The sequence below is a fragment of the Antedon mediterranea genome, chromosome 6, assembly GCF_964355755.1.
Source record: "Antedon mediterranea chromosome 6, ecAntMedi1.1, whole genome shotgun sequence".
Taxonomy (NCBI): domain Eukaryota; kingdom Metazoa; phylum Echinodermata; class Crinoidea; order Comatulida; family Antedonidae; genus Antedon; species Antedon mediterranea.
In genome coordinates this window covers 11,215,725-11,231,145 of record NC_092675.1, presented here as the reverse complement: position 1 = coordinate 11,231,145, position 15,421 = coordinate 11,215,725, and the positions used below count along the sequence as shown (strand labels likewise).

Here is a 15,421-nt window from a genome sequence, read left to right as displayed (position 1 = left end):
GTTTTAAGTAAATCAACTATTTCAACAAAAACATTTTAACAAAAACATTTCCAGAATGTTTTAAACAATCTTTTCATCATTCCATAAAACATCATTCTGTTAATTCTCCTATCTTATACTTTGACTGTTTCTTTCTTAATTACTTCTTCTACCCGTTTCCTAGATAACATTCTTCAATTAATCTCATTCTTTCTTTTCTAACTCTATTTGACCTTCGCACTGGAGCTGGGGTCCTAGTGGGTGTTTCCGGTACTACCGTAACTTTGTCATTTATTACATTACTTTCTGAATTATCATTATCAAGCAATTGGTCTAACAAATCCTCCAGATTACGGTCTCGGTTTCTGAAACATCAGCCATTCTAGATCTGATTTGATTTGTATGCCTTTTCCATGTGTATGATCCCACTTTAACAATATATTTTAATGGACCTTTTTTCTCAACTATGGTTCCTGGAGCCCATTTAATTTTGTGACTCCCTTCCTTCCTAAAATCTCTTACATATACTTGATCATTCACAACAAAACTTCTCATTTTCTTATTAGATTTTTCCATCTCTTTATGTAAGTGATCTCTAACTGTTATATTAACATTAGGTCTAAGTAAATCTAATCTTGTTCTCAGCTGTCTCTTTACAAACAATTGAGCAGGCGATTGTTTTGTTACACTGTGTTCAGCGTTTCTGTACGCTAACAGAAATTTACTTAACCTTGTTTGAATTGAACATTTATCATCAATTGCGGCTTTCAAACCTTGTTTCATTGTTTGAACAAATCTCTCGGCCTGACCATTAGTAGCCGGATGACCTGGACATGAATACTTATGAATTATGCCATTTGCTCTCATAAAATCCTTAAATTCTGAAGCCGTAAACTGACTTCCATTATCCGAAACTACAATTTGTGGAAGACCCCATTGACTAAACATTTGTCGAAGTGCTTCAATTGTGTTCGTGGATGTGGTCGAATTCATTATTTTTACTTCTGGCCATTTACTAAATGCATCAACTACAATAAGGAACATTTTTCCTTGAAATGGACCGGCGAAATCAATATGAATTCTTTCCCAACGTTCCCTAGCAGGTACCCAGGGATGCATCGGCACTGTGGCTGGTCTATTTTGAATACATTGGCAAGGATCGCATGCCTTAGCCAACTGTTCAATTTCAGAATCAATATTCGGAAACCAAATATAAGAGCGAGCAATGCTCTTCATTTTAACAACTCCCAGGTGACCACAATGTAGATCATCCATGACCCTGCTACGGAGCCTTGGAGGGAGTACTACTCTCTCTCCCCACAAAATACAACCTTTTCCAATCGATAATTCATTACGTCTTAAATAATATGGCTCTATGGTTTTATCATCATTTGACACCCAACCATTCATTATTAAGCGTTTCACTTTACTTAGATGTTTATCTCTACTAGTCATTTTACTAATTTCGTCAGCTGTTATAGGCAATGCATTTATCATGTCCATAAAGTTAACATTTACATCTATGTTTATGTTTTCCGCTTTATCAATTGGTAACCTGGAGAAACAATCTACGTTAGCATTTGCCTTACTACATCTGAATTCAATATCATAGTTGAACCCGGCTACAAATAATGCCCAACGTTGCATTCTCTCCGCAGCTAACACTGGTAGACCCTTTTTAGGCCCAAATATGGTAACCAAAGGTTTATTATCCGTTACCAGTGTAAATTTTCTTCCATAAATATATGGATAATACTTCTTTAGCGCAAAAATAATTCCCAACGCTTCTCGTTCTATCTGAGGATAATTTTGTTCCGCTTTAGTTAATGCGCGTGAAGCAATTTTGACTGGACGCTCTTGCCCATCGATCATATGGCTAAGTATAGCACTCACCCCATACGGTGAAGCATCCGTCGCAATTTTGACTGGTAAACTTGAGTCAAAATGTACCAAAAAACCTGAGTTAGCCAGTGCTTGCTTTGAATTATCAAAAGCTGTTCGCGCTTCTTCAGTCCACACAAATCATTTACCTTTACATATCATTGCATATAATGGTCTCAATAAGGTAGCTAAATTTGGAATGAATGATTAATAATAATTTATCATACCCAAATATGATCTCATTTGTCCAACATCTTGTGGAAGTGGAATTTGCATAATTTGATCAACTTTAATGGGACTTTTATGCACCCCATCTTTATCAATTACATGACCCAAATATGTAACAGATTCTTTCATGAAATGACATTTATCACGTTTTAGTTTTACACCTTCCTCTTCCAATCGAATCAAAACTTTTTCCAAATTCTTAAGATGTTCAGCATCATCTTTTCCTGTTATTATTATATCATCCAAATAAACCATGACTTGTTCTAGGCCAATAATAATTTTAAGCATCGCATTTTGCCAAATAGATGGGGCAGAAGCCACACCGTAAACAAGTCGATTTACTTGGTAGAAACCTTTCTCAGTTATTAACGTTAACAGACCCTTTGATGGTTCAGTAAGCTCCATCTGATTATATGCCTGTGTTAAATCTAACGTTGAATATTTCTGTCCCCCTGCCAGTTTTGGTAAGATATCGTCTACATTAATATTGGGCGGGGCCACTGGTTTCAAATTTTGATTAATAGTCGTTTTATAATTACCACAAATTCGGATACCCTCTCCTTTCTTTATGGTCACTATTGAACTAGCCCATTCTGTATGCTTAACAGGTGTTAATATTCCCTGTTCGACTAATCGGTCAATTTCGTTGTTAACTGGTTCTTTTAAAGCATAGGGTACACGATGACATTTACTGATAATAGGTGTAGCCCCCTCTCTCATTTCAATATGGGCTTTAGTATGCTTAAGTTGACCTAATTTGCCATTAAACAAACTTTTGTGTTCATTTAGTATTTTGTTTATCTGAGCATTGACATTTACAATGTTAACATAGTGTGGGCTATGTATTAGTTCCGACCAATTTAGTTGAATGTGTTGCAGCCAATCTCTGCCAAATAACAATTGATTGGTTTCTTTTACAACATACATATCTAGTTTCTTACATTGGTTTTTATACTGCACATTTACAGTACATGTACCTAAGGGTTTAACCCGTTCACCTGTAAAACTTTTAAAAAGGATATTGGTCTCTGAAAGAGAAACATTTGATAATTTTGTGTATACGCATTCAGGTACAACAGTGAATGTAGCACCTGTATCAATCTCAAAGTCAAATTTCTGTCCATTTAGTTCAAGATCAACTTTTATTGGGTTAGAAGCATTAGACTCGCTGATCATTGAAGCCATCATTACACTGTCATCACTTTCTTCACTGGTGCTTTCTTCAGCTTGTACTTGATTTTGTTGTTGTTGTCGCTTACTGGTACTCGTATTCTTTCTTGTTCTGCATTGTGACGCAATGTGTCCCTTTTTCTTGCAATTGTTACATTCTTTCTCTTTAAACCAACAATCTTCCGGCTTGTGTCTGCCTCTTCCACACCTATAACATGGATTCTGTTGCTGCTGATGTGTTTGTTTATGTTTATAATACTTGCCACTACCACTACTTCTGTCATTCGATGCACCTCTTTGATTTGTACGATGATGAACTGCATTTACATTACTTGTTCTACTAGTACTACCCGTTGCCATAGTCTCAGACTGTTTCTGCACTAGCTCAAAGGAGTTTGCTATGTTGACTGCTTTTGGTAGAGTCAAATCGTTACCTTTTTGTAACAACACTTTCTTTAACTTTTCTGACGTACATCCATCAATCAGTTGATCTCTGATATTGTTATCTATTTCTGTGCCAAAATCACACAAGTCAGCCTGTTTTCTTAGTCTAAATATAAAATTTGTTACCGATTCTGCTTCAAATTGGCTTAATTTCCTAAATTTATGTCTCTCAAATGGTGAGTTCACTTGAGGTTCAAAATAAGCATCAAGCTTCTTTATGGCGATTTCATAAGCAGAAGGTCTCGCCTCTCCGTCTTCAACAACTATTTCGGGCAATGTAAAATAAATTTCTTGCAGGCGTATGCCTCCCGCATGCAATAAAATTGCCTCTCTCTGTGTCGCGTCTGTCACGCCTTTCGCTGTGATGAGAATATGCACGGCCTTTTTCCACTGCCGCCATCTTGCTGCTAAATTAGTTGGATCGTTTCCTACCTCAAATGGTGGAATATTGTCCAATGTGTCTAGCCTAATCATTCTCAGTAACTTGTATATAACTCACGTAATACGCCTATATACTTTGTATACCAATCCTCGTCGCCATTGACATGTTTTGAGACTTTAGAATATCATATAATTCATAGTCATACACGCTCGTTCAGGTTCGTGACCAAAGAGGTCGTTTATTCAGTTCCGTGTCAAAGGTCATATGTCATTACAATATTATAATCAAGTGTAAATACTTGTCACCTTGTGTATAAAAAAGAGAGAAAATAGTTGAAACCAGGTTGTTGCAAGATGAACCCGGAAATTACTTTGACCCGGGAAGAATTGAAATTGAGTTGAAAATCTACTGTTGAAATCATAAATTGTGTTAAAAAACTCATTATAATATCTTCCTAAGATAGAAATATGGAAAAATAGCGTCGATGTGAAAATTAATGTTATCAAATCTACGTTTCGTGGTACATCTGAGATAGATAAGGTAGGTATCCAAGGCGGAGATTTGTACGAAAGTTTTTGCATTGTGCTCGCCTATGTCAGAATTAACCATAATTTATATAGATAACAATAATCATAATAACCATAATTACAAGAATTAAAAAAATAATAACTACAACAGTAGTAATGACTATAATTTTTATGTGTTTAAATTTTAAATGTAAATATGTATATGTTTGTATGATGTAGTATGTTTAAGCGGATATTAGCCCTTGATGGCATTTGCAGCAATAAAGAAATTGAATTGAATTGAATTGAAAAGCTGTTGAATAGAGGCTGGAGAGAGTAGAGTAAAAAACAAGAAAGCTTGGTACAGCAGATATGTATTTGGAATAGAGAACTAAATGAAAACTCAAATGATGATAAATATTGAAACTTGAGATGTCAATGGAATCATTTTACCGATCCAGGAGAAAGGTTTTGTGGTTTTAAGTAGTAATTCCCAGTGTTTTTTGCGAGTTTTGTCACTCCATTTAACAACGTGGTCTATTGCAAGTACTCTGAAATTTGCGAGTGACCAGCTGAATTAACATTTTCAGCTAAATATTGATAATTAATCTTTTGATTGCTGATCTATGTTGTGTCATACTGCTTACCACAAATATACAGGTATATAAGATAAATGTCGTTTTTGGTAATACAATGAATATAATAAACATAAATTGTTGTCATATTTTATTTTGAAGATGTCGTCATGTTATTTATTTTAGTAGTAATAGGTGGGATCTGTAATTCACCTATGATGTATGTATGTATATGACACAAAATATACAGCACTAAAAACATGGATGGTAATTTATGTGTGCATGTTCTAACATAATACGTTTGCACCGATAACCTCGTCCCGAGTGACAAATTCAAATCTAATTTTGTCATCTGTTGACATCCATGGTGACTTTTTCTTTATTTTAAAGGATGCCAAAGTTGACTACCACCAGCCTATAGATAGTATGCGACCATTGGACATCAGTGAGGATGATGAACTTGATAGAGTTAGTGCATTGCTACAACGTGATAACCTTGTCCGAGGTTTAGGAGTGGTAGAACATGTGTACAGGCTTTTACATTGTACACCAGGTACTGTGGGTGTCTTAAAGAGTGCAGATAGAGCTGTTAATGTAAGTATAGTCGGGCTACCTCTGGTAATGTTATAATAAATACAATACCAAAAAAAATGACGCAATTATAATTATAACAAAATTGCACCCGCATCCTGAAATTGCACTCTTGATGATGTAAGAGTTCAATAGAATATTTATTAAATGTCATGTGACCCAAAATTATCCAATCAAATGACAAGAATCTATCCAGGTGTGTTATAATAAATACATTGTGATATTTATCAATTCACAAACGGAGCCATATATCCATGTGGTGCCTAGGTGAGGGGATGTGAAGTAGATGGGAGTCAAGGATTCATGGTCCTGTGCTGTTTACACATATTTATACTATATACACAGATCTATACATAGATTATACTGAGAACTCTTATTAACATTCTTTAAGATGCATTTTAATGATATTCTTGTTGGGGAATCTCAATGTCAAAAAGTGGTTAGGTTGACTGGTGGCTACATCCATAATGATTTACTATCCTAAAATCATTACTAATACTAAATCATATAATAGCCACAATGCAATACTAATTACTAAAAATCATACACATTCATTACTTTTGTAATTAAACTATGTATTTCAAGTTTTTAAATAGTTAGTTTTAATTATCTAGAAACTGTTTTTAATGTATTAATATCCAGAAAAACAAAATGCTGGGTCAATCTTTTAGGTGAGGAATTTCCTAGGAGCGAGACGATTATATTCCAGTTTGACGTATTGCAATCGACATAATAAATATTTACACCTTGAACCACCCCCTAGCCAGAAGAAATCAGAACAAGAACAAAAGCTAGGACATAAAAAGAACAGTCAGAAAAATGATCAGCTAGATTTTGAGATAACAAACTCAAGTACTAGGCCAGGAGTTAGGCTGAATAGTGGTAGTAGTAGGCTAGAAAGCCACTCAGACGAGAACACTAACTCCAATGCTACACATCAGATTAGCAAGGAACCTAGGCTAGCATGGAAACAAAATTCAAGACATAATGCATTTAGTGGAATCAACAAAAGTTCACAATTTAGGAAAGTTCAGAGAGAGTTCTTGCAGAATCCTGATTTGAGCATTGAAAATGACCAGGATTTAGGCCCATATACCACTCCTTTGCTTTTACTTACAAATTTAAATTATCCTAAAGTTAATTGTACTAGTAACAATTCAACATCATCTGAGAAAGTAAGTAAATAATCTTCTGTAGATTTTTTATTTTTAAAACGCGCTCACAAAATAGTACTATAAAAGTTATTTTAAATTAATTTTATGGATGTATAAAAAAAATAAGATCTATAAACTAAGACCAAAGATATACTATACATTTTACTGAAAATCTCAACACATCACCCTTTTAGTGGTAATAGAATAATCTAATCTCTCTGATATAATGGTACAACCCACCAGTAAAAAAATATCTTAGTTTTATAGATTTAGAAAACTAACATATCTTGGGTCTAAACTTTATAGATCTTTTTTTATAGACACCCATCATCGGTTCTGAAAAAATAAGACCTAAGATATGTTAGTTTTCTAAATCTAATAAACTTCATTATGATACTAACTGGTGTGTCAAATAACTAAATATTACTAATAATTAGCAAATATCTATCTCATTCTTTTTCTACTCCTTGTATCATGTTCTGCTAACAGCAGCAAGCTGAGTGTCACAACCTCACAAATAATCCTTCTGAAAAGCTGGACAGCACTGCAATAAAAATCACCATGACTTCTTCAAAATCACAGGTGACTATCAGTACACTAACATAGTGGGGAACTAGAAGGGTCATTTTAATAAATTAGTTCATACAAGAAATTAGCTGCACCATTGCACATCAACTATTGCATATTATATTGTTTTTGGTCCTTGCACATGGATTTCATTCATTAATAATGATTAAATAAACATACCTTATTATATCAATATTGGTAATTTGGAATGTGACTGGCTATACGTACTGCGACGGTACGTATAACAACTGTTATACTTATACGTACCGCGACAGGCAACCAATTACAGAGCATTTAGATGTCGCGTGTTAATCCATGTGATTAAGGATTAAGTTTTTTCTGTTCTTTTATTGGCTATCCGCACTTGGTGGATAACCCTTGTTATTGTCAGGATCTTTTTTTTTTCTATCTTATTCTTTCTTTCCACAAATTTTGTTGCATGTGTATCTCTAAATCTTCTCAAAATAACATTGTATAACTTTATCAGAAGATTGACCTCTCGGTCCCGTCCGAGTTGCGCAGCGTAACATACGCATGATTATACGTTAAAAAAAAAATTTATCTTAAATTCAGAACCAAAAGACATTTGTTATTGAAACTTAAGAAATCGTTAATTCATATCAAGGGTCAAATTTATATGGAGTAAAAATGGTGTGTTGCACACAAAATTATGCGCACACAGGTGTCTAAAATGCGAAAAATCAACTTTCTACGCGTTTCATGTCATTTTAAGCATGTACAATTTACCACGCGCATGCACATTTTTATGTGTGTGGTCCGCACATAGCGTTAAAAACATCTTTTTTCGTGTGAATTTTGTTTTTCCAGTCTTATCTAGTAATTTGACCAACTTTTAAACAATTTCGACTTAAAAACATGTCATACGAGCACGTTTTTGGACAATTCGCGTGTATTTTTGTTCAAAAGTTCAAAAATTTGTCAAAATAATACCTTTTTTTAAACAGTCATAGTTTCTAAACTAAATGGTAAAGTTTATTTTTATTACATATTTTGGAAGTTGATGAGTTGTAGATATCGGTTCATGCATCAATATGGCTAACCGGACATTTTGACGTCATCATATGGCCACTCAATAATATAAAATATAGGATTGTTGTCTCTTTTGTCATAGCTCATCACAGTTAATAGAGGGCTTCTCCACTTATCCGTATTCCATTTTCCCCCAGATTTTGATATTGTCTAGGTCAATCAATTATCTTTCGCATGAGTTACCATTTTAAAAATGTTTATATTGTCATCATGTTCAAAAGCGTGAATAACTTGGGTCACTTATTTTCATCATTTGGGTAAATTTCAATATGTTATTGCTCCGCAGAATGAAAAGTGATACTCATGATTAAAATGTTTTCTGGAAGCTGTTGAATTGTAGATACGAATTCATGTACAAATTTTGCGCATCGGATATTGTGACGCCATCATATGGCCAGTTGAATTATAAACGTCATATTTTCATATTTTGCGTCATAGTTAATGACATTTAAAAGAGCGCGCGTCCATATTCTACGTATCCAAATTTCTTCAACATGTTAATATGTTGTTGCTCAGATAATTCCATCCAAAATTGCTATCTACTGTACGTGCTTAATTTTGATGACGTCATCATGTTAACAATTTGAATAAAAGGCGGGTCCCATTATTTTCACATATTCTGCACTGTATGTAGTATGTATACAGTATATAGTGTATACTGTATACTGTATATACTTAGACACAAAATAAAGGGCACACTAACATTTTATTTTCTTCAAGTCACAATGGCATAATCTTTTTTCTGTGCGCAATATTTTAACGTATGACGTGCACGTGGCGTTTGTGTGGCGGATAACCTAACTCGTCCGTAGTGATCGAGTTCAAATCTAGTTTATGGAAAGGGTTTTTCTGCAAGCCAGCTGTGTAGGGTGGTGGGTTTGTGATGAGGCTAATGCCATGGCCTAGAGGTTGTAAGATCGATTCTCTGCTTGACGACTGAAGAGAGAGATAAGAGAGATTATTTAGAGGGTTTTTAATATTTAGGACGAGTGTTTTTATCTAGGACGAGTTGTACTATTTGGGACGAGTTTTAATATTTAGGACGAGTTTTATTATTTAGGACGAGTTTTACTATTTAAGACGAGTTTAATATTCAGGACGAGTTTTATTATTTAGGACGAGTTTTACTATTTAAGACAAGTTTACACGCTAATTTCCACTAACAGCTATCGGAATTCATCTTTATTGTTTTATACTATGTACAATTGTAGACTCTTAATGGTAGGTGTCATCCACATCCTCCAGTACACAGTGGACAGTGGCGATCAGCAGCCCCAAGAAGTCGACTGCTAAGTCAAACTAATTCATCACACTACCTCATACAGAACCCATCAACTAAAACCCAGCGACAGCGCTTTGATCCACGGAAGGTGCTTCCACAAAATAGAGATATATGGCAGAGTGCAGTAGTTCCAGAACAGCACAAGATAAAGGATGGAATACAGGAGGATTGTGTCAGAGTGGGAGGTAGAGCAAATGCTGATGCTGATTACTTAAGTAATATAGGCCCAGTTCCTCTAAGAAGGGTTCTTAGTGCCAGCTCTTCAAAAAGAGACTTAGGTGAGAAATTACCTACTCTAGTATCTTAGCTACTGATAAATTGTATATAACATTCTTTTCTAATCGTAAAATAATCTCTTTTTCTACAGGCCACCGTACAAACCACAGATTATTAACAACAAGTAGTTCATTAAACCTTCCAAGTAATGTGGTATGTTCACCACCCTCAAATGTATGCCTTAGTAGCACTGGTTACGGGTTCTCAAATGTTGTTCGTGTATCTCAAAGCCCATTGCAAGGTGGTGGTGCCTTATGTTTATCATTAGTGTCAGGGCCAGCTCCAGTTGTCCAACGACCAGACTTAAGGTGTAGCACACATAGTGCTGGTAGTAGCCAGGGAGTGGCTATTGAAACTAATGCAAGGTAAGTTTATACTAATATTTGGGAAAATGCTAGTGTATGGTTCATGTTGCTAACAATGCACGAGTAGAATGAATGATAAATTATTTTGATTAAGTTGATTAGAGTAACAATTTATATAATTCACCAGAAATAACTCAAAATGTGATTCACTGGAATGTGACCACAGAATATGACCCCATTTACACTTCATCGACGATTTATTAGCCGGCCCGATGCCGGCTTTCTTTGTAGGCCGCAATGTGTTTACACTTAACCAAAAATACGGCCTCGGGCCCCTACTATTGTGTTTACACTTGCTCTCGCGGAAGAGTGCTCGATACGATTTTGCTACATTCACGTCATATCCGCTCATGTGCGCTACCAACCGTCCGTCAACCAAAGTTAATATTATTAAGCGTTGTGGATCTACACTAGGCCTATCGAACTTTATTAAAAAAAAGCATCAAATAACGGTATTTAATATGGATCAAAACAATTGTATTATTGCTTTACTACTAATGTTTACGTCTCGTTTTCTGAAGAATAGTAGTAGATCAATTCATCTTGACCAATTTAATTTCAACAAAGAAACTAGGCCCCTTGGGCCTAGGCCCTAGCCTAGTAGATGTTTGTTTATATTTTACATAATACATGCATTTCCGGTTCAGCGTTAATTTTCGTAAACTTTAAACTATAGTTGACCCAGAACGTTCATTTTATGACCGCGAGTGTTTACACTATACGAAGTGACTGCCGGATCAAAATTGCGCCGACTCGAGGCCGGCTCGGTTGTTCCCAGAGTGTTTACACTTGTACACTGTTGGCTCATAGCCAGTCTCTGGCTCACTAAAAGCTAAGTGTAAATGGGGTCTATGGCTGCATCAATCAGCCAAGATACACCAGTTTAATTCACCTCCTATTCAGACTGCTCCACTAGCCTCTTATCAATGCGAGAACATATTCTTATGTGATCCTTGTATGCAAAATTTACCAAGAAATTATTTATTTTGTCACTAACCATGAGTTAAAATACAAAAACTCGACTTTATTTTAAACAAGAAAGGCCATATACATGGCTGCCGTACTGTGCTCAAATTTGAGTTATAGTCCGGTGGCAGGAGGGGGGAATCACCACCCGAAAGGGGACAAATTGCCATCCAAACTTCCTAGACCAGAATTTTCCGTAGATTACGAACATGGAAGGATAGGAAGCGTTTTCGGGATATAAGGGTCAAAGTTCAAAATTGACCAATTACAATAATGTATTATGTATCTATATATAAATTTACGTAAGGGAAAAATTCGGTAAATCGCGCCTTACTCGATGGTATATAAAGTTGATTCGTACTTTCGGTACTGATTTTAACCACCTGATTTAACTCTGTTTACTAGTTAAATTGAGTTAGATAATTAGTTATTGACAAACAAAACGAAATTTAGGTTCAACGATTTGCCCCAAATAGGGGTGTTTTCCGATCGTGGTATACACTGTCTAATGGATGTCCATCTTGAAAAATACCCGCACACAATAATACAAGGATGCTTTGCATTTTCCTATCTCCTCCTACGATAATTGTTTTTAATAGCTGAAAACCGGTTGAACAGCTCGAGTACAGCATCATAATGTTGAAGACAGGCCGATTTCCTTATTATTTGTATAGATTTAATATACGTTTATACAAATGTATTCAATTGGGATGAATGGAACATTCCATATTATTTGGTTTAACCATGGAGGTAAATTTATAGGCCCTTAGAGAATAAACTTAAAACCTTAAGATATAGTATTGCAATACTATCCAATACTGTAAATACATAATAATCACGTTTGGTCGCCATTCGAATTGCAAATTTCTTACTGTGAGTGTTGGTACTGTTAGATATAAAACATATATACAAATAAACTTTATTACTGTGAGTGTGGGTAGGTCCTACTCTTAGATTATAAACAAACTAAGTTGCTTCTCAGCGTTTGTATTAATATAAACGTTGTAGTGGTGTATCGTTACATGTACTTTACTATTTCAATCGACTATGAAAGTGACAGTTTTAACAAAGTATTAAATTGCAAATGTTTTACTGTATTTAGTGATATATTATTTTTAGGCCTGAAAACAATAATATGTTACTGAGTGGATAAAGAATATATTGAAACCCTAATATTACATACTACACAAATTGGGTTTATTTAAAAATCAAATATTTGGACAATATTTTTGACAAGTTTCTCTTTCAGAAGTAATTCCCAGGGTGCTAATTGGTTGACTACATAAATCATCGTGTCTATTTATTTGTTTCTGTAAACGACAATGTATTATTATAGTCCTGCAGTATGTACATTGTAAATCGCCATTTTTTTTACGCTAAAATTACTGTGTATTCGAGAACCATCTGTGGGGACGACCTAGATAGTACGCGAGTGAAGCAAGCGTAGCATCTAGTCGTAAAAACAAAAGACCAAATTTTGCTTCAATAAATTTGTTATAATACATACATAATACATTGTTGTTTGGTCTAGTTGGATGGCAATTTGTCCCATTTCGGGTGGAGATACCCACCCTCCTGCCACCGGACTATTAGTGTTTACCGACCATACGACTGACCGACCATCCAACCGACCGACATATTGAGCTGTAGAGTATGTATAATTATTATATAAACTTTAAAATAGTAATATATAATAATTTATAATTAATTTTTCACACTAAGGCATTTCCCAAACTTGAGAAGGTGGAAGTTGTCTGAGCCTACTTACCAGTCCCCATTGTACCTAACGCTAGTTGGCAAGCTCAATGAGGGTCATCAATGTAGGTGGATATCGTCTTCCTCTACTGCCACCTTCCTAGTTGCATTTCATTCCCATCTTACAGCCTGTTTGTGAAACATTCCTTACTCCTCCCTAGTGCCTGTAAATCCATGTACTATTGTGTTTAATAACAGTGTCTCATTTGTATACTACTTTAAATGCCTATACTAGGCATTATAAACAATTCTCAAATGTAAGGTTGTGTTTCTGCAACCAAAAATTAACTGTTGATCCGATAAAACATTAACCAATAATTATTATAATTGTTATGCAATGTGATTGGTTAAACTTCTGTGTTAGGCTGCAATAAAATGTACAATTTAAGAAAACATCCTACATTTGACATAATGCAAGCAATGGAGCAAATCTGTTGTGTTGCTTTTGAGACAGTTTTTGACGGAATAAACACAGCGAAGCTACCCTTTGAATTTAATTCAAGTAAAGGTTTATTTCAACATATTAATTAATAATATACAGGTTGTACTTAATTTTAACATAAAAATAGTAGTTATAATCAATATAGTGAGACATTTAATAAATAGAGTAGGCAAACTGCCTTAAAATAACACAAGAAACTATTCTCATTATCAGAACTGAAAACAATGTCTAGAGTACTTATATACCAATAGGACAGTAGGTTTCTGTTCTGATTCTCGAAACATGTCAAGTTATTTTAAGGCAGTTTGCCTATTTATCAAATGCCTCACTATATTGATTTTCACGATTTATCTAAAAAATATAGTACAAATGAGAGGCAGTTATCTATGGAACGCCTCCTCTGCCTTCAGTTCACATTTATCATGCAGTACACACCAATCGTCATGCAGTCAGGCATAAAAGAAATCTTAGATTCGATGGCCTTAGTTCTAAAGCCGTCTAATAAAACGTCACGTGATATTCAATTTTGTCGATAGGTGGCGGTATAAATTACGCAATATTTGACTGCATGACGATTGGTGTGTACTTCATGACGATTGGTGTGTACTGCACGACGGTTGGTGTGTACTGCATGACCAATAGTGTGTACTGCATGACCATTGGTGTGTACTGCATGACGACAACACAATTCTTACTATAAGTTTAATTCCTAAAGATTATGCATTATTAAATAAAATAAACAGAAGGACGTGTAGGATTACTGCAATGACCATAGATGATGACATCTACCTATGAAAATACTGTGATCTCTATGGTAAAGCGTATCCTATCACAACCTTCTCATCCCTTTTTCAAAGAATATAATTTTCCCCCATCATTAATCCGACTTCAATCCGTTGTGCGAACAACTCGTTATTCCAAATCATTTATTCCTAAGTCAATTACAGTTTTCAACAACACAGTTACTAGATAATTTGGTTATGTTTAAGTAATGTATTATGTTCTTATATATTTATTCGTTCTTTTTAAATAGTGTACAAAAAACGAATTTCCGATATGTTTTTATTGGACCTAATAAATGCAGTGAGAGCAGCGCATAATAATTACTGCATGACAATTGGTGTGTACTGCATGACGATTGGTGTGTACAGTACTGCATGACCATTGGCGTGTAATGCATGACGATTGGCGTGTACTGCATGATGTTTGGTGCATGAAAAATGTGAACTGAAGGCAGAGGAGGCGTTCCATAGTTATCATATTTGTATAGTTTGTATTGTTGTATGTTTACACTGTTATTGTAGGGTATTTATCACAGTTTGAATCTTCCTATTTTATAATTAATTCATATATACATACATTTTCTACCAAAAATAGATCAACTAAGTCCCAGAGAATAAGAGGAGCATCAAATAGTTTGCGGTTGAAGGTGAGAATGAATTTATTTTGTATTCTGTGCAATAATGAAACTACAGTATAGGATAACCATATATGCTGCCTTTAATTGATGAAAATAATATTTTCACATGTCCAATAAAATGACGTCATGATTTGTAGGAGCAATAATATTGTGCCAATACAATTTTATTTTTCTTATTGATCATGTATCATTTGATTGGATTTTTTATTATCAAAGATATATGGTTATCCTATAATTCTAAAATGAACTTTCTTTTGTTTTATGTCTGAGAAAAACGTACATTTATCCATTTACCGTTATTGTCTTAGTGTGTTGCAGCTTTTGCCTTGATCACTACAATTTACCATTAAAATACTTGCTCATAGCAGTTTATTTTGATTATGAGTGT

The 15,421-nt window shown here is 34.7% G+C and overlaps 1 protein-coding gene across 5 annotated transcripts in view; it reads left to right on the top strand.

Annotated features, from left to right (window-relative positions):
* LOC140051895 (tubulin polyglutamylase ttll6-like) overlaps positions 1-15,421 on the top strand; it is a 37,563-nt gene that overhangs the window by 20,388 nt on the left and 1,754 nt on the right. For 2 of the 5 annotated variants that reach the window (XM_072097236.1, XM_072097237.1), the window contains exons 13-18: positions 5,556-5,759; positions 6,428-6,931; positions 7,400-7,492; positions 9,739-10,087; positions 10,177-10,450; positions 14,991-15,042. In XM_072097236.1, the coding sequence (XP_071953337.1) occupies positions 5,556-5,759; positions 6,428-6,931; positions 7,400-7,492; positions 9,739-10,087; positions 10,177-10,450; positions 14,991-15,042 (1,476 nt within the window). The remainder of the gene's footprint in view (positions 1-5,555; positions 5,760-6,427; positions 6,932-7,399; positions 7,493-9,738; positions 10,088-10,176; positions 10,451-14,990; positions 15,043-15,421) is intronic. The other 3 variants (XM_072097238.1, XM_072097239.1, XM_072097240.1) reach the window with 3 other exon arrangements.